The sequence below is a fragment of the Impatiens glandulifera genome, chromosome 3 (genome assembly GCF_907164915.1).
Source record: "Impatiens glandulifera chromosome 3, dImpGla2.1, whole genome shotgun sequence".
NCBI classification, from domain to species: Eukaryota; Viridiplantae; Streptophyta; class Magnoliopsida; order Ericales; family Balsaminaceae; genus Impatiens; species Impatiens glandulifera.
In genome coordinates, this window is record NC_061864.1 from 12,961,756 (window position 1) to 12,981,471 (window position 19,716).

Sequence of the window (19,716 nt, forward strand, 5' to 3'; positions counted from 1 at the left end):
AACATAAATAATATAATTATATTAAAAAATATATATAAAAAATAATAATAATTTAATAGTATAACATGACTTAAATTCTCATTATATAGTTTGTAATTGTTGAAGTGTATTTATAATTTTATTATTATTATATATATTATAAATAAGATTTGACTAATGAAAATTCATAATATCTTCGTTTACATTCACATAAGGATCTAAATCGAGATGTATGAAGTGATTTATATCTGTATAAAAAATTATGTATTTTGATTTTTCAGTTTAAACATATCTCTAATTCATTTGTAAATAAAATACTAAGATTTTGAATTAAAAAAATTAACATAAATCATGTATCACACGACACTACATATGAATATATTAAAAATAAATTCTAATTTTAAAAAATGAACTTTCAGACAGTATTGGTATTGAAAATAAATACAAAATCAATCAAAAATTAATGTAATCCGCTAGATATTAAAAGAATGGTTGAATTTGAAATATAAACATCTTTACATAAAAAAATATAGTTTAGTTTAAATTTTTAAATATAAAAAAAATAATATATAACAAACCAATTTTTACATTATATTATATTTTGATTAGTAACCCAAGTTAATGTAAATTTTTATTACACTAATTGATATAAAAAGATTTAAAATAATATTACAATTTAGATTATAATCTTTTATCTCAATTGTTATACAAAAAAAAAAATCAACAAGTTTTTAAAACATTATTTTCTAGATCTAGATTTTGGCTAACATTACAATTGTAATTTTTTTTCAGATTATGATTAAACATGAAAAAAAAGGTATATCAAACCACCCAAAAATCTGTGAATTGCAATTGAATCATGGGCAGTTTAATTGATTAAACAAAAACAAAGCACACAGACTACATTAACCAGTTGAAAGCACAATGTAGAAGATTTTAGAACACTAGAAAGTGTAGTGAAACATATTACAGAGAGGGTGGTTTAGACCAGATTACAAACTACCCAAGTTGCATATTTTCAAATTGAAAGATTCAAACCTAAGATAATAATAAAAAACACCAAAAATGAACAGCCGCTTAGCATAATGTTTAATGGGGGTTGTTAATCATCAACTTCCGCAAGAGCACCCCGAAAACACACACCCCTTCAGTATTTAGGAGGTGGGTTTTGGGTTGGGAGCAATCCAAAACGCTTCTTCAATAGAACCCTTTGCCTTGAAAACTTGTCATCAGGAGAAAACCGGGCTACACCAATATAATGAACAATGGTTATTGTCAAATTTTGTAAAGGGGAATACAAACCATGAGAAAGATTGAAGTTTGAGTCCCAATATCATTGCTACAGAATAAAATAAGCAAATCCCACTTCATATTCAGACAAGTTGATTAGGAATGATGAATTGTAAAACCCTAAATTAAATAGTCAATTGTATTCATTCAGCAATAAAATCAGTACCTGGATGAGCAGATTGTGTGGCTAGTCCAACTGGCGACTGTTTCTGCATTTACAAAAACAGATCAAGCAGTAGAGTATCAGGACAAACAATGATCTAAGCAATCACCATTAAACAACTTGTATCTAAAATTCAAATCAAACTATACAGAATGTTAAGAGATGAGTTTATCAACATGATTAATCGAAATAAGAATAACTCTACCATCAAAGAATCAATCACTGAATACAAAGAAAAAGATCAGTAATTAACTTCTAGTTATTGCATTGACATAGTCTTGAAATGGCTAAGAAATCAAATAATAACATTAAACACAAAATGGATCAAGCTTGAATACCTTAGTGGTGTAGACCTTGTCACCATTGTCATTAATATAAAACTGAAGATACATTGCAACAAATTGTTCACCTGCGCATATTTAAGAACTATCAGATTCATGTAAACAAAAACAAAAAACATAGCATATGATTCTATTAGCTCGTCCAGATCAATCAAATCAGTCCAAATCTAGGATGAAAAGTAAAAACCCTAGGTAGTCGGCAGTCAGAATAACAGTTCATGACTCCGAAAATCGATTAATATGTCTACAGAAACCTGCTTAATGACAACCTTCACAGAGCGGTAAGATGTAGAATACATACCAGCAGTGTGTGTGTGTGAGAGAGAATACTTAGAATTCCTGATATGTAGAGAGAGAAACTTACTCACAAGAGGCGACTCTCTTCTTCTTCTTCGTCTTCTCCGGAAACCCTAATTTCGATATTACGGCTAGAAGGGGTTTATCCCACATATATAAATATTATACAGTTAGGTCTTGTTTGACCTTGAGTTATTAGATTTAATTATTTGGGCCTAGTTTTGATATGGATTATTTGATATTATTTTCTACTAATTTATCATTGTTTCATTCAAATTATTAAATTAATCTTCTTTTATTTTATAATAATTTAATAGGTTTTTTCTTCTGAATTTAAACTTTAAGGAAATTAACACACTTATTATAATTTAATATATTAAATAATAAATACATTTTAACTCACTCTTTTAAATTAGGTTATGAAAATAGTTAGATGATTTTAGATAAAACTTGTATCAAACAAGATCTTTGATTATTTGAACAAAAATAATTTAAATATTTTAATTAATTATTTAAAAAAATGTTTAAGAATATCATATTCAATTGAAAGGGATATAAGTTTTTTTGGTTGTTTCATAAGATTGGATTAAATCAATTAAAATTGTTATTTGAATAAAATTGCAAGTTGGTGATAGATTGTCTTCATATTAAATTGTTGGAATGAAATATTACTTAGCTATAGACCAATAAATCTGATTATACTTTTATCAAGAATGTTGTGTAAACTAAAGTATGGTGGTGTTATTTATTTTATTTAACTGAAAAAAAAATGTTGCTTTACATTGTCCAACATGTTAATGTTTTTTAAAATAAATTTATCAATAAATACAATTTAGTATGAAAAATAACTAGTTGAGTAATTCTAATATATTTATAATACATATAATATCTTATAAATGTCTTAAGTTGAAAGGTAGGCTAACATTAAGAAAAAATAATACATATAATATTTGATCATATTTTCTTATAAAATAAATAATGATAAATATAACTATGAATAATTTTATAATTAGTATTGTGTCACGTATATCACTGACTTATAATTACCATCATATTTACGATTACTTTGATTTTGTTTTCATTTATTTTTTTTATTAAATTGTTATTTGAGACTCTAACATGAATCATTTTTCATCAAATAAGGTTGAAACTTTAAATTGTGTCACATGAGCTCTAAATTATTAAAATTTTAGTTATTTAAATTTTTTCTAAATTGAGAAAACATGGATTATCTTGTTTTAACGTATCATTTTTGTTTTTTTAATTAATTTATTATTTAAAATATTTTTAAATTTCAATGAAATGATAGTTAAAGACGTTTTAAAAGTAATTTTAAAAATTAAGTATTATTTTTGAAATTCAAACATTCTACTTTATTAAAAAAAACTTAATTTGATTCACTAAAAAAATATGTAATCTAAAGAAAGACTTGATAATTTTGAATATATATATGTTTTTCAAATAACTTCTTAACAATGTTAAGACTGTGTACTATCTACATTTAGATTTATTTGTATTTTTGTTAGATATACGCATTTAAATCCGTCGAATGTTTGAATGACTTGAAATTGTGTGAAAATATATTGAAAAATCAAAGAGAGAATTGTTATTTTATTTGTACAAATGTGGTAAATTAATTAAGAAAATGAAACTATTATGTTAAAATAAGAAGATTGATATTTATTCGTTTTGTAAAAAAGTCTTAAATAACTAAAATTACGATAGTTTAAATCTCATGTGACACAATTCAAAATCCAAAACCTATTTAATAAAAACGAATCAAATTCGAGCCGCAAATAGTAGTTGATCTTTTATTATTTAAATGATTTTTTTTATATATATATTTATTTTTAATAAAATTTTCAGTAAGTTACACAACAAAATTAATCATTTTTTTCTAACAAATATGATTGGTTTTGATTTAAAAAAAAAATGTAACAAATAAGATGTATCATGTGTTTTTATTTATGAGCAAATATTTAAATTGCTCTATCATCCTCTAAGTAAAATAAATATTTTTTTCACAAATTATTTTATTGTTCTTGTCAACTCCTTATTTTTTTTATTTAAGATTATCTCCAACAGAAAAACTCATTTCCAAACTCATTTTGGTGTAATGTCACATTAAATCTTTTTTAACTGAAAAATTCATTCTCAAACTCAAAAAAATATTCTTATAATATTTTTTCTTACATCAACTTTTTAATATAATCTCATATATTTTACAATATTATAGATTACACTACAATATTTTAATATCACCCCATTATTTTAAATTTATTTTAAAACAAATTATTAAAAATTAAAAAATCAAAATACACAAACTAAATAAAAAAATTTATTATAATATTTTTAAACATTATTATAACATTTTTTTTAACATTATTATAATATTTTTAAATATTATTATAATATTTAAACATTATTATAACTTTTGAATATTATTATAATTTTATTTTTTTAAATATTATTATAAATTTTTGTTATACAAAAAAAATATTATATAAATGAATTAAATTATATAAATAAATTAAAACAATAAATTATATAAATAAGTTTAACGTATAAAATAGATCTAAATTAAATATAGGGGTTAAATTTAAAATAAAATAAAATTGAGTTTCATGAATAGTGCCACCACCAGGGACGAATTTATATAGAGGCTTAGGTGGGCCGAAGCCCACCCCGAAAAAAATAATTATATATATATATATATATATATATATATATATATATTTACAGTAGAAATATGACATTACCCTTAATTTCTTAAAAAAAAATTAATATAATTCATTGTTTTTTATTTAATTATTAAAAAAATGGTAAAACTTTACTTTTATATACTTGTTTTTTTTCAAAATTTTCTTTTTATTATTTTAAGCCCACCCCATTTCGAAATCCTGAGTCCGTCCCTGGCCACTGCCAACCCCCAGAGAAAAAATGAAGGAAAACACATTTTGGGTTTGGGTATTGGTATCAGTTGGAGTGAAAAAGGGATTTTGAGTATGAATTTGGTGTTGGGTTGGAATTACTCTAACTACATGTGTCTGGATAATTGTTACATAATATAGATTATTTAAATCACACTAAAAACTTTAATTTGAAAGTTAGAAATATTTTGGCATAGAAGATTTTGTTAATAATAAAAAGTGATGTCAAACAAACAAAAATAAAAATTACACTGCTAATATAACCAAACAATTTTAGCAAAATAAATAAATATATATAAATATAAAGAAACCTCTGAAAATCTGCACCAAAATTCAAGCCCTTGGGAAATAACTCCGGCCATTCTCCGATTTATCGCCGGCAGCTGCACCGGAAAAAGTATGTCATTCAAAGAGGAAATAGAGGAGGAGGAATCATTCGATCACACTCTCCTAGTCGTCCGAGAAGTTTCCGTTTTCAAGATCCCGCCGCGATCCAGCAGCGGCGGTTACAAATGCGGCCAATGGCTTCAGTCCAATAAGATCTGGTCCGGTAGACTCCGAGTCGTGTCCTGTAAACAGCGATGTGAGATCCGTCTCGAGGATCCGAATTCCGGCGAATTGTTTGCCACCTGCTTAGTCTATCCGGGCACCCGAGACAGCTCCGTGGAGACGACGCTGGATTCTTCAAGATACTTCGTTTTGAAGATCGAGAACGGTAGGGGAAAACATGCATTCATTGGACTTGGATTCAATGAAAGGAATGAAGCGTTTGATTTCAATGTGGCATTGTCTGATCATGATAAGTATGTTAAAAGAAAGAAGGAGGATGAAGAATCAACTGATCATATTGATATCCATCCAGCAGTTAATCATAGATTGAAGGTAAACTAAATAAACTGTTTGATTTACTTACATTCCCTTCAATCATGATTCATGAATCATATGATTATATTGAACTGTACACAGGAAGGGGAAACTATAAGGATAAATGTGAAGAACAAACCAATATCAAATGGAACTGGTATGATTTCAGCTGCTGGAACTGTAAAACATAATAAACCACTGGGTCTTGCTCCTCCACCACCACCATCAAAAGGGTTTGTGAAAACAAGGTATCCATTGCTGCCCCCGCCAAATGTTGTTCACCCTGTCAGCCGGAAAATCTCCAATGGGGTGAACCCACAAAAGGAAAGTTCCAGGAATTCAAATGATCATGCTTTTTCTGACTTTTCTCAACTTGGGGTAATTTTTTTTATCAAAAAAATTCTTGCTTGGTTGATTGAGTTCTGTTTCATTGATTCATTTTCTATCTGCAGAAGAATCTTCCTTCGAGTGCTGGATCGGGAGCAGCTGAATGGACAGCATTTTGAGTTATAAAAATAGTAATGTCTTACTGGGAAAATGGTCATGTTTTAAAAAATAATAATAAGTCTTTTAATATGTGTTTGCTGTTTTGGGGAACTCTACTACCTAAAAAATTGTTTACAGATAGTTATTGATTGTCAAACTAAAACTAATGAATGCCTTATATAAAACATGCTTTATTATTATTATTATTTATTTAATTAATTTTAGGAAAATAGTAGATCATTAAGTCTTTCTTGTAGAAATGAAACTCAATTCATTTTTCAAACTAGGGATATTCAATTCTTCTTGTAGAAATGGAACTCAATTCATTTTTCAAACTAGGGATATTCAATTCAATGTATATATGATAAGAACTTCACATTAAGACGAGGGATGCACCGTTGAAACAATGAGAAGGAAAAGGGCTAGAGAAGATTTCATCAAATGTTCATAATTTATATTTTCTTAAATTCAAAAAAGGATTTAATTTGGAGGAAATTTTAGAAAATGGACATACATATATAGGATCCAACTGTATGAAATTGAAAAAATGGTCTGAAGACTTGAACTTATTGAGTAAGCCAAAAGGAACTGCACAAATATGGTTCAAGCTCTGGAATATACATGTAAATATGTACAATTCTGAAACACTTAGTCATTTTGCAGGTTTATTGGGTAGACCATTATACATGAATTCAATTACTGAAGAAGAAGAGCACTTATCATTTGCTAGAATTAGCATTGAAGTGCATTATAGTAAAACACTGCTGAAAAGTATGACCGCGGTAAACAGAAAAGGAAAATCTACTGTCATTGAAATCACTTATGAGTGGAGGTCAGATAGATGCTCTTTCTGCAATACTTTCCAACATGCAAACCCAAAATGTGATTTGGCTAAGGAAGAAGATAAGAAAATTCATAAATGCCAGAAAGTAAAGATGCAGGTAAATCAAACAGAGGTGCCTATTTTCAAAGCAAAATGTGGTTAAAGAACAGAAAACGAAAGATAAAAAAAATTATATACAAGAAGAAAGCAGTACGAAGAAGGAGGTAGAACCTCAACCTAATCATGATGAAGAGATAGTTGATGATTTTTAATCAAATCAAATTAAAGTGGTTGCTGATGAAAATAGAGAGAAATATACTCAAATTAATCAAGAGGAAGAAGAGAATTCTAAGGTTGATATAGAGGAATCCAAAGTTGCTGAGAATTATAAAGCTGAAGTTGAAGGAAATAAAGACAATGATCTCGAAATTCAAGTTGATAACAACAAGGTGAAGAACCCGGAAATTCTGAATAAAAATTATTTCTATCAAATCAGAATCGGTTCATATAAAGAAAAAATCTAAATGAGAATAGACAATATTCATCAACATCTTCAGTTCATCCCCTTTCATTGCAAGAGGAAGGGGAAGAGGAAGACAACATGTTGAAACATCAAGTTGGTATGAAAAAAAAATCTTAATTGGGATAATTAGGATTTGATATAGTTTGTAATCTCTGTTTCTTGTATTTTGATTGCTATTAATCAGGTTATTTAGGGTCTTTTGATTGTCATCATTTAATCATAGCTAAAATTTGTCTAGTTTTGATTTTTGACCCTCCCACTTTTGAGATTTTAATGAAATGGATATAACCGTTTTCCAAAAAAAAGTAACCCACTTTAAGGATTAGCTTAGCCAAATAGACAGCAACCAAAATAAATTATAAAAAGATAAAACAAGTTCTGAGACCTCCATTAAAAAAAAAAGAATACAAAATAAAAGAATTCAAAATTAAATATTTTGACTCCATAGTATCTGTTAGGGCGACATATGAGTCGAGCCGCTCAGTCAAAGTTCAATTTAAGTTTGATTTTGACTAAGTTCGAGTCAGTGTTCTAAATGACGGTAGGCGGTGGCGGAGCGGTAAGTGACTGCCTACTGCCTCATGTGCCTAGGCGGTACTTAGGCGGTGCCTAAGCGGTTGAATATAAAAAAATTTAAATATAAATATAATAAAGATATTCTATAATTATCATTTTATCAAAGAGCCAAATTAATATTCTCTAACATAGTAACATCTAACAAAAATAAGTATGTAGACGAGCTGAAGAAGAGATAGATGTTTAGATGATCTAATTATATGTAGATGATAAGGGAGGTGAGGTGAGGTGAATGAGATAAGAAACGGAAAAGAAGAAGATAAATGAATTGGAATGTAAAGAATCATTTAAAAATTTATATAAATAGTGGGAGATAAAGAGTGTTTTTATTGAATTTATATATATATATATATTAATATTAATAATTAATTAATTAAAAATAATAAATAATTAAATAATCTGACCGCCTCATGTATAGGCGGAGCGGTGTCGGACCGCCTACCGCCTAGGCGGCCGCCTCGACCGCCATTTAGAACACTGGTTCGAGTCAAGCTCATATAACACTTGATCGATAATTTGTCGAACTTTTTTGAGTATGATAATATATAATATATATTTTTTATTTTAATATTAAAATCTAAAATAAATATATTTCTTCACAAATGTTTGAAAATTTAATTTTAGTTCAAATTTTTCGAATCGAGCAGAGTTTATAGATAAATAGTCGAGTTGAACTTGAACTCAAATTTATAAACTCGTTCAAGTTCGAATTCGAGCTGAGCTAATAAATACTGAATTAAGTCGAGTTCGAACTTAACCGCTTGAGCTCGGCTTGACTCGTTTACAATATGAATGGATGTCATATAATGAAGTGATAATTTGATTTTATTACAATAATAACTTTTAAAAAATAAGTAATAAATGAAGTTATCAAATTTGCTATTTTTGTTTGTTTGTTCAAACACAACTGAATTGGGTATAAAAATACTAATGCTCGTAAACAAAGAGTTAGATATCGATCATTTTTCAAATCATATGTGTTGGTGTTTTTTTTTTTAAACTAAGAAAGTTAGAATGACCCACAGTCATGTCATCCCTTTCAATTTGAAGTATTTTAAGTGAGAATCGAACTCGTGACATTTGGTCTCTTAAGAATCACTCTTGTCACTTGAGCTAACTTAGTGGGTTATGTAATATTTTAACGTTAAAATTAATAAAATTAAATCAACTGATTATTATTATTATTATTATTAATTTTCTTTTGTAAAAACTTAGTTGTAAAATTATTAAAAATAAAAGCTTGGTTAATTCCTTTCATTAGCTTGCACTATTCATAGCACATGTATCCCAATTTCTTATATTTGTAAAGCCACCCAAATGTCAGTTTTTCCTTCTCTTGTTACACATATCCCTTTACTAATTCATTTTGTAGTAACAATTCTCATTTCAACATGTACAAAGTTATTAAAATCCTTCTTCAAATAACTGAATTGGAAACTGGAGAAGAGATGTAGTTATTGGAGGAGGAAACAAACAATAGTAAAAAGTGCCAAATAAATAAATAAAGCTCTTTTAAGGGGAGGGTCTTTTACAGAGTTGGTAATAACAATATTATCAGTAAAGATAAACAAGGATGGAAAGATCAAATGCCAGAATCCAGAATAAAAAGAGATAAAAAGATGGGGGAATAAAATTTACCCACAAACAATACATTATGAATCAATAATAATAATAATAATATTAGTACCAGTTAGTACCAGTTGCCGCGTTGCGATCTCCATCCCATCAGAGACTGGCACTGCTAGCACAAATTTTTCGTTCTTTACAGATTTATGGTTAATTCTGAGTCAAATTGGCTCTCTACAAATATCAAGAAGAATACGAAGAAGGAATAAAGAAACCTTTCCATATCATTCGCGTTCACTGCCTGCTGCTTCTGATGTGTCACAATCTTCCTCTGCAATGATAAATAAGGATGAGGTTAGTATAGTAATATACTAATGGGCAGTGGGACTGAAAAATAAAATGTTAAAGAGGCTGAGAAAACATCCCCTTACCAAATAATGATTTGATGGTTGGCCTCTTTGCCTTTGTGTTTTTCTTCTTCAATTCAGCTGCACAACAGAACAAAGACAAAGATTATATATCTCAAATGTTTTAGTATCCTTAATTGTGTCATTTATGCATAGATATAGGTTTTTCTTTTTTCCTGGAGGAGGTTAGCTCCCCACTTCAATCAATGACCTTTCTAATTCTGACTCTAATATAACTGCAAATAGATCCTTATTGTATTTCCATTTTAGCAAAATTCGATTACCTTTCACCAGATTATTTCCTACCATGTCCTAAGCCTATGAATAGCATATAAAATCGGATAATGGGAAATGCTGAGGAAGAGAGTAAAGGAATTACCCATTCCCGGTACTTGGTAATCATTGACAATTTCAAAATTCTTGTATGTGTAGCCAACAAAGTTAACATCCTTGGAGGACAGCATCTGAATAGAAGAAAAATTATAAGCAATGGGAAGCACTCAACTAAAACATATAATATACAACTGACAAGTCTAGACTTCATTTGAAAAAATTTAAAAATAAGAATAGGCTATTGAAAATGACCATTGAGTGAAAAATAAAGTTACTTTTTTTTATTTTTTGGAGAAAAGAACAATCAAGTCCCAAGTCAGCCAAATGAATTACCTTTCTCCAAGGACCACCTTTCGACGGAGTATGAGATTTGTTGTCAATCTGCAAAATTAAAACAGTGGAGCAAGTAAGAAACAGTAGCAAATATGTCGAATACTTTTTCTAAATAAAATCAAATGTAGTACAAAATGACAAATAATATATATTAAGAATGAAAAACCTCTTCAAACTTTTCAAAGTTTTGTGTATCCAACTCATCATTGACCTCAGGAATGAATGCAGCATCCATATGATATATTTTATCCCAATCGATGCTACTGAACCAAGGGTGAGCCTGTAAATGACAAAAGCAAACAGGTCGTTTCATTAATGAGAAAATTGTCGTGAATGCGAGAATCATTCAAAAGAAAAAAAAATGGAACACAATTACAGAAAATTAGATTCCAAAAGCAAACAGGTCGTTTGTATTATTAGCAAATTGTTCTTAATGGACATACAATACGCCACCTTTATTTCGTATGCCCCTTTTGATCCGAGCCTATTGTGGACACTACAAAGTAGTTTAGCGATAAGATCTTTAGCTTCCGGGGACAATTTCGCTTCTTCGGGAAACTTCAGATGTGTTCTCCAATTTACTATCTACAAATGCATCATAATCCAAAATGAGGAAATAAAAGATGATGGGTGAAAAGAAAAAGGATGTGAAAACCACACTAAAAGGATATAGCGTATTGTTCATAAAAATAAAAAATAAACACTAATGGTGAGGGGAAAATTGACATATTCTGGTGCAGCACAGTGTTAGAATAAATTGATTACATAATTTCTACCTTTCTACACGTGGACATGGGATCATCTGAGTAAAAAGGTGGATATCCTACAAGCATTTCGTACATAATAGCACCCAGTGACCACCTAAAAGAGATTTAAGATCGGTTATGTATACGACTATAGTATATATAACTGGAACTAATAACCCCATTTGGAAATACTTGTATTTTTTTTGTAACCAGATCCGGATGAGAAACAACCAATAAATTTTTTGAATTCGTCTCCGATTCAGTTTAGTTTCCAAACATAATCTCATCCGCATAAGTTGTAACCAAATTTTTTGTATCTATGTGATTTCCAAATGGGGATTTTGCTTCACTAACATATGAAATGATTAGATACAGCCTAAACAAATTGCCATAAATAACTGTTTTGATCATTTTAATTTCCCACAAATGCGTGCAAAAGTACTGACCAGTCGCATTCCATTGCATAGCCTTTTTTTAGCAGAACTTCAGGTGCAATATAGTCAGGTGTACCAACAGTAGAATAAGCCTGCATGTTCCAGAGCTCAAGATCAGAAAAAGAGAAAAGCCAAATAAAAAAGATGATAATCCAACCAACCCCAGAAAAACAATTAAAAAAATTATCTTCCGACTATGTATGAAGTTGCATTTGATCCACATCCAAAAACCACAATTTTAAGGTGGACATGAGATAAGTAGATTGCTTTGAAAAGCTAATCTCCTCCAAGAAGAATAAATAATAAAAAAAAAATTAACTTTAGGGAAGAAGCATACAAGCATCCTCCTGTTTTTCTGCCAATGCTGTAATTGCTCTTGTTGAGTTCTCTTTGGAGCTGAAGGGCGAGCATCATTTTGGGCAGTTCCATTAAGGTGATCCCCTAAGGAGAAATCTTTCTCTTGCAGAGTGCTGCAATCTAGAGGTTTACACAAACCAAAATCTGAGAGCCGCAAGTGACCATATTTATCCAACAGCAAGTTATCGGGTTTGATGTCTCTGTTTTAGATAAATTTTGAAAATTAAAAACAATCGCAATAGTTGCAAAGTAAAGAATAATTTAACCAAGCAGAATTCAAAAACGTATTCACGTGGAAACCTGTGAATGTAGTTATGTTTGTGAATGGATTCAATTGCCAAAACTGTTTCCGCTACATAAAATCTAGCCTCATCTTCAGTCAAGGTATCTTTCCTCATAAGCAAAGTCATCATATCTCCACCAGGTAGATATTCCATGATCAGATAGAGATGTTCTTCATCTTGGAAAGAACAATAGAGTTTGACAATGCAATTGCTGTCAACTTCTGCAAGAAGATCCCTTTCAGCTTTCACATGTTCAACCTAAAGGATGTCAGCAGCCAAGAACGCATAAATGTAGAGTTATAGCATAATCAATGTCGATTATTATTAAAATAATAAGATACCTGGCCCCTACGGAGCATCTCTGATTTCTTAAGCTTTTTCATTGCATATACATGTTCAGTAGTCTTTTCCCTACAAATTCTGACCTGAACGAAAATCCAACTGCTAATATTATTACAGGCTTCCATATTAACGCATAAAAAGAAAAACATTCAAGATGGAAACGCTCCTCTTTGAGATTTTCTTTTAGTTTGGACAGTGGTATTTCTAGCTTTTCAGTGGTAACAAATGCAAATGCATAAAATCTTAGGGGAATAACAACATTCAAATATAATTACCTCTCCAAATGCACCCTTTCCAATCATTGTCAATAATTCAAAGTCATCTACACCCATTTTATGCCTTTGAAGTCTCATGTATTCCGTTTCCTTCTTCTCCAAGAACTTTAGAAGGTTATTTTGATCTTCCTCTGAAACATCAGCATCCGCCAACTTCTTCTCAAGTAAATTGCGTCTGTTCACAGGAAAAAAGCACAGCAATGCTCAATCAATGATTCTCAAGTAAGATTTAGATCTACCAATAAGTACACAACATAAAGAAATTGAAAAACCGAGAAAAACTAAAAAAGTGCAAAACTATATTTCCAGACTACAGAAAAGGGAACTAAACACCAAAAAAAAGTAACAATTCTGTCTATCTTGAAGTGATCACGGATGTTTCTTCGACCATGCTACTTGAGATTTGTAGAAACACAGAAAATAAAGAACAATAAATGAAGTTAAAAGAAGAAGAAAAGCATTTGGCTGACCGTTCTTTCCTCTCTTGCAGATTCTTCATCTGCTCCTTGTAATGATTCTCAATATACTGCTTTGCAGCTGCAACCTTCTGTTTTGTAACATTAGAGGCTTCTTCTTCTGTCATCTCCCTGATATCCTCTCTTCCAGTTTCCTTCTTCCTAGTTGCTTTCATCTTGTCTCTAGGTTGAAGTTTCTGTAACCAACTTCTTGCCGAATCCATCACTTTTTAGTCAGCACAAGATTCAGCTGACAGTCATTGCGCAAATAGTTGAACTTGACAATCACACCTTGATCAATAGGATTTGAAAAACCAGGACTAAGAAGAAAATTGACAAATCCTCATCAAATGACTTTCCTCAACAATAAAAAATTAACCAGATTCAGTAAGGATCCAAGTCCTTAGTGTCTTTTTCCAACCTACATGCAAAATTAACCCCAGAATATGAGGATTGAATGTAAAATCAAGACAAGAATAGATCGCAGTTACAAATTCTAGCACACTAGAAACAGAACAATAAAAGATGAACCCTAAGAATTGAAGAAAGCTGATGAAAGAGGATCGTGGAGTTGAGCAATGAGCACAAAAAGGAAGTATAGAGAAGTGGAATTACCGTAAACGTCGTGCGTGCAGGAAACACAGTCGAGGAATCCGATCTATCCAAATAATCCTGATAAAAAAGAATAAATTATATGATTGACTAAAGAAGATGAACTAAAATATGAACTTCATTGGATAACATGAAACTCTTAATCCGCCATTTCAGTTCATATGGACATGCTTACAACTAACGATGACCTCTCCCTCTCTCTCTTTCCTTTCTCCTTCTTTTCTTATACTTTCTCCTGGTTATTTTTTTTACTTCATTTAGAAACAATTTTATTTATATAATTACAAAATATTTATTTTTTAAAACATTTCTAATTTCATAAGATAACTCGATCTTATCTCTTATACTTTTTAGTGAGAATAAACTCGTAAACTTTGATCTCTTAGGTAAGATTATTGTTACTTGATAGTTACGTTAATCGGGTTATTGTTGATTGAAAAAAAAAATGTAGATCATGCGGGGTTAAATGTTTAATGAGTAAGAAAAAATGTTTAAATAATATATTAGATTAGTGTATAGTTTTGATCAAAGTCCTATGATTGAGATAGCCCAGCCAGATTCATATTAATTAATTAGATTTCAATGCACAGGTTGGCATTGTTATCCCATGTTAAATATACATGGGTTCAGATGTGGTCAAAATTATTTTTAAAAAAAATCCTTTTTTTACCTCTTTATTCAGTTTTGTGATCTTTTAATAAATAAAGGAGATATTGTAATTTTATGAATCTGACATGCATTATAGATATGTTTTTATTTAATGTGGAAAATGGTTATTTATTAGGAAGATAACACCTTGCCCTAAGTTAGTGTCTTTGTTTAGTTTTTTTTAGTTTTATTTCGATATTAATTTGTTATTAAAATTTAATAGAAAATTATAATATTAAATATGTCTCGATAATCTCAATTTCATTTTCAAATGAAGCGTAGAATCATGATACCTTCAACTTAAAACGTTAGATTTAAAATCAAATTCTCTTAGCAATCACCTAGTCATCTTTTATTATGTAGTTATTATAATTTCTCGTGATAATTCATGTAACAACTATAATTTTATGAGTTATTATATTAAGTTTTATTACATGATTTTTTCACGTAATATTGGATAATAAAAAATAAACATTTTTCTTTACATAAGATTGGTAATAAATCTCATCTAATTGAAGTTTCTTAAAATTATTTAAATTTGTATTGAATTATGTAGGATAAGTGAATTTCATTAAAATTTAAAGTTTAATATATAAACAACACCACATAATTTAATTTCACCAATTAACGTGTAGCCCACTAATCATTGTGGAGTGCTCCTAAATGCTAAGTAATTTTATTTATCAAAATATATGAATTTTTATAATTACTTCACATTAACTAATCATTTTCTTAAAGATTGATCATTTTTTATATGTTTTGAAGGCGTAAACAAATTAATGCAACCCTTCATAATTTTGTATGTATTCTCTTACATTCTTTTTTAAATCGAGACTTTTTTCACGATCTGATTTAAACAAGGATTATGGTAATAAAATTCCAAATGGATAAGAGAACATTAAAAACATCTGTCCATTGAATAATGGACAATTCTTATCAATTGGATTGTATTATTCAATGAACATTATTCAGGACACTTATTGAAGACATTTAAATAAGTAATGACAAGAGTCTTTATAATATTATTGATACAAATTCAAGCCTTTAAAAAGAAAATGTTCAAGCACTTGTCTGAATTCTTCTTGAAAATTCAAACTCTAATTTTGGTTTTGACCTATACAAATACAATAATCTCAATACAACATCAGAGATGCAAGCAAAGCTTAAGTGAGATAGCAATCTTTGGAGAGATAACTAACCAAAAGATAGAACAATTGCAATTCTATAGATCATAAAGGAATTCACATATTGAAAGTGAAGTTTCGTAAGGATTGACAAGAAAAGAAGCACATCATCGATTCTTCAGCTCATGGGTTTCGTAAGGATGCCAACCTTTTCTCTAGATCATCAATGCCAGAACTGCTATGACAAACAACATAAATTATTTTTCTAAAAGAAAGAAAAACAACAGAGATTAGAACACAAAGTCAAGAGAATCAATAATGTTAGGCAAGACGTTCTCCAGTTATCCAGCATGAGCCATTTGCTCTCTTGGGCAAGACTCTTTTTACTCGAGCTACCTTAGTGGATTAATAATGTTCAAAGTTTTACAACACCCATATGAAATTTGTTTAGTCAAGCTACAGAAGAAGAAGACAAGGAAAGCTGTTTTGGAGACGCTTTATTTTTGTTCTATTGTTTATGATGATCTGGATCCAGATACTTTTGAAAACAAAACTTAGTCAGAGACATAAAAAAAAAATTGTTGTTTCTCTTCTGGATATATAACCAAAACATGTGTTTCAAATGGGACCATTATTATTCCTTGATGCGAGTTTCTAATTCTCGACAAATGAAAGTACAATTGCTTGATTCTATATTAAAGGGTCCAATAGTGGTGGTTGTTTAGATGTGAGGAGAAAATTAGTTGAGACATAAAGTAAGAACAAACAATGCCTATTTAATTTGTATTTATTTTGAGTAATATTTTTAACAGGATTCCAAAAATTCATACTTTTCACCCAGCAATAATCTTAAGAGTACCAAAAAAATGCTCTATTTAACCACCATACCATACCTGCTGATTTCCTCAGTCTTCTTACCAGCGATTTTCCCCTTTGGTGCAGAAGATAACTGTAGAACAAAGTAATAATGGTTAGAGACATGAAGTATGTCAATGAAGGAGATTCCCAATAAATTAATCGTATCAAACCTGTGAGGCAACATCAATGCCAATTTCATCCAGGACCTGCACCACCACAATACAAGACTTAAACATTAATACTGACTACAACCCTTTTCTCCACTGTATGCAACAAAACACGAGTGGAAAATGAACCTGGTTAGTTAGCTCATCAGTTTCTTCCTCAGCCTCATCGCTATCCAGAACATCATCTATGCTATCGGACATCATTTCTGACTGGATTATCAATCAATCAGTCAAAAACAGTTAAATTCAATTAACCAATCAACTCACATATGCAAATTTGCAATACAGACTGTTTTACTATTATCTTACAGTCATGTCCATTTGTGCCGACTGCTTCTGGAATTCCTTCATAACCTGAATCTGCTTAGCTGGTGCCATTTGCTGTAAAGGAATAGACAGTTAAAAATAGTATATACATAAGACTAATAGACTGTAATGTAACCTTATTCATTGCAGACATCGCATCAGTGGCTCCCTTCATCCCTGCAGCAACTGATGATTGAGCAGACATTGCCTGCACAAGAGGAAGGCATCATTCCAAAAGTGTGCCATGGAAATTTACATAAGCCTGTAAAATCTCATCTATAAGACTACTATACCTGTGTATGAGTAGCTATGCCTCTCATTTGTGCTCGACTAGTTTGCAATTTGGAAATTTGTTGTCTAAGTTGGATTAACTGACGTGCTAACATCTTAGTTGCAGCCTGCATTCGAAAGACATGATAACCTGAATATAGATACTTAGTGTTTCCAGGGCAGCATTTGATTATTTATTTCACCTCATTTCCTGTTTTTGCAGTTCTTTTTATCTCCACAACAAGTTTCTTTTCCTGTCATAACTAAACCAAATCAGATCAAGCACCCAAAGATGAACAGATCCAACATCAGAATTCCTTTGACTTACTTCGGATTGTAAAGTTGTAATTTCTCTCTCAATACCTGAAAGTAAGTGAAATACAATGCTTTTATGATATTGAACAACCTATTGATTAAAGAACATTAAGACACATAGGAAAGAATGTTTAAATCTACCTCTGGTGGCATTTGTCATGTCTCGTCTACTCTGTCTGAGGGCCTCTGTGATCAAAATAAAAGAACAAATTAATCTTATTGACCTTCTATCCTACCAGTTGAGCGAAAAATTGAATTCCAAACAGCTTTGTTTCATGAAGTGGATGTCAAATTAAGACCACAAAACGAAAAAGAGAGGAACTTGTGAAAGAAAAAACATAGCCCAAGATTTCCGAACCTTTGGCGGTGGGTTTTTTGGAGAAGATATTCATGTTTGAGTCTGATCGCAGACTTTCCTCAGCAATAAGAATAGGGATTCAATATGATCTAGATGAAAGAAAGGTGATTCAAAGAGAAAGAACTAACGAAGATTCCGAATTTTAGAAAGGGGAAAAAGGAAAGAGACGATGCATATATTTCTGGAATCGGCGTTTGGCTGGCTCCGTGGCTTCAACCGCTATCCAAAGAAAATGGTCAAAAGCAAAGAAGTCGACCTCTGCCATGTTAGCGCGCGAGCGAGCGAGAAGGGGAAGCTGAAAACGACTAAATAATTTACTATTTTTTATCTCTTCAAAATCATTTTCTCTTTTTATTAATATACATATTATTCTATACCAAATTAATATATATCAAATTATATTAGAAAAAGGTTAACAGATAAACACAAATAAAAATTGTAAAAAATATCCCTCCCCAAACTCGATTTTCATTTTACTATTCTATTTCGAACTCGACGAATATCTTTATTTATATCATCTTCTTTTATTCGTTGGATATCTAATACCTAATTAAATACATATAAATTAAAAAATAATACATATAATTTTATATAATAAATAATTTAAAACTAGTAATATTGAAAGTTTAAGAAAGAAATGAAAACATTAGTTAACTATTTGTTGTGGGTGTTCCTTGTCATTGCGGGCGAGTTTTAAATTTTGGGTAAACAGGTCAGGGTTTCTGTTATGAAAACGAGTTAGAGTATAAATACATTTTTTTGGTATTTTTCTCATAACACATCAAGGTTTAGAGAGGTCGAGAGAAAGTGAACATATATATGGTTTAATGATTTCCTTCTTGTTTCTTTGGCTATTTAGAGAAAAAGATTGGGGAGTTTATTAGTCATAAATTAATTATTTTTTCTCTTATTAATCATAAATTTTCAATTTTTTTAAATAGAAAAAATATTTTTTATTAGAAAAAAGTTAAAAAAAAAATTATAGAGTAAATGTTGAAAAAAAAAGAGAGTAAAGGTTGAAGATTAATATTTGTGAAAAAATATTTTATTATTTATAAAAAATTGAAGATTTATGACTAATAAGAGAAAAAATAATTAATGTTATTAATAAAAGAAAGTTTGTGAAAATATATGAAAATTTACATTAAACCTTAACAAAATACATGGAGGCACCTAAATTGGGAAACTTGTAATAAATGGTACATCAAAGTTTGAAAGAACTCACGAAATTTCTAATTTCTAATTTCTAAGTGC

The 19,716-nt window shown here is 29.9% G+C and overlaps 4 protein-coding genes across 6 annotated transcripts; 1 reads left to right on the forward strand and 3 right to left on the reverse strand.

Annotated features, from left to right (window-relative positions):
- Positions 1–892: 892 nt before the first annotated feature.
- Positions 893–2,222, reverse strand: LOC124932289 (H/ACA ribonucleoprotein complex subunit 3-like protein). Of its 2 annotated transcripts, none has more exons than XM_047472905.1 (4): positions 2,138–2,222; positions 1,771–1,841; positions 1,436–1,478; positions 893–1,224 (listed from the first exon to the last, which is right to left on the reverse strand). In XM_047472905.1, exons 2-4 carry the CDS (start codon positions 1,822–1,824, stop codon positions 1,127–1,129), a joined length of 195 nt encoding a protein of 64 aa, XP_047328861.1. In that variant the 5' UTR covers positions 1,825–1,841; positions 2,138–2,222; the 3' UTR covers positions 893–1,126. The 2 variants fall into 2 exon arrangements, with proteins under 2 accessions (XP_047328861.1, XP_047328862.1); XM_047472906.1 differs by having other exon boundaries at positions 2,142–2,160.
- A 3,097-nt stretch (positions 2,223–5,319) lies between these two features.
- Positions 5,320–6,567, forward strand: LOC124932768 (uncharacterized protein At1g03900-like). The gene is made up of 3 exons (XM_047473448.1): positions 5,320–5,882; positions 5,967–6,242; positions 6,317–6,567. Exons 1-3 carry the CDS (start codon positions 5,400–5,402, stop codon positions 6,368–6,370), a joined length of 813 nt encoding a protein of 270 aa, XP_047329404.1. The 5' UTR covers positions 5,320–5,399; the 3' UTR covers positions 6,371–6,567.
- A 3,182-nt stretch (positions 6,568–9,749) lies between these two features.
- Positions 9,750–14,649, reverse strand: LOC124931405 (serine/threonine-protein kinase 38-like). 2 transcript variants are annotated; one of them, XM_047471861.1, is made up of 15 exons: positions 14,592–14,649; positions 14,420–14,476; positions 13,820–14,225; positions 13,350–13,524; positions 13,074–13,157; positions 12,749–12,990; positions 12,429–12,648; positions 12,104–12,183; positions 11,688–11,772; positions 11,365–11,496; positions 11,078–11,191; positions 10,912–10,959; positions 10,625–10,709; positions 10,270–10,326; positions 9,750–10,169 (listed from the first exon to the last, which is right to left on the reverse strand). In XM_047471861.1, exons 3-15 carry the CDS (start codon positions 14,026–14,028, stop codon positions 10,123–10,125), a joined length of 1,578 nt encoding a protein of 525 aa, XP_047327817.1. In that variant the 5' UTR covers positions 14,029–14,225; positions 14,420–14,476; positions 14,592–14,649; the 3' UTR covers positions 9,750–10,122. The 2 variants fall into 2 exon arrangements, with proteins under 2 accessions (XP_047327817.1, XP_047327816.1); XM_047471860.1 differs by having other exon boundaries at positions 14,420–14,648.
- A 1,330-nt stretch (positions 14,650–15,979) lies between these two features.
- On the reverse strand, positions 15,980–18,712 carry LOC124931407 (vacuolar protein sorting-associated protein 2 homolog 3-like). Its single transcript, XM_047471863.1, has 11 exons — positions 18,463–18,712; positions 18,246–18,290; positions 18,118–18,152; positions 17,993–18,043; positions 17,813–17,917; positions 17,656–17,727; positions 17,523–17,594; positions 17,343–17,423; positions 17,217–17,252; positions 17,082–17,137; positions 15,980–16,423 (listed from the first exon to the last, which is right to left on the reverse strand). The coding sequence occupies exons 1-11, from the start codon at positions 18,494–18,496 to the stop codon at positions 16,372–16,374; spliced, it is 639 nt and encodes a 212-aa protein (XP_047327819.1). The 5' UTR covers positions 18,497–18,712; the 3' UTR covers positions 15,980–16,371.
- Positions 18,713–19,716: the final 1,004 nt, after the last annotated feature.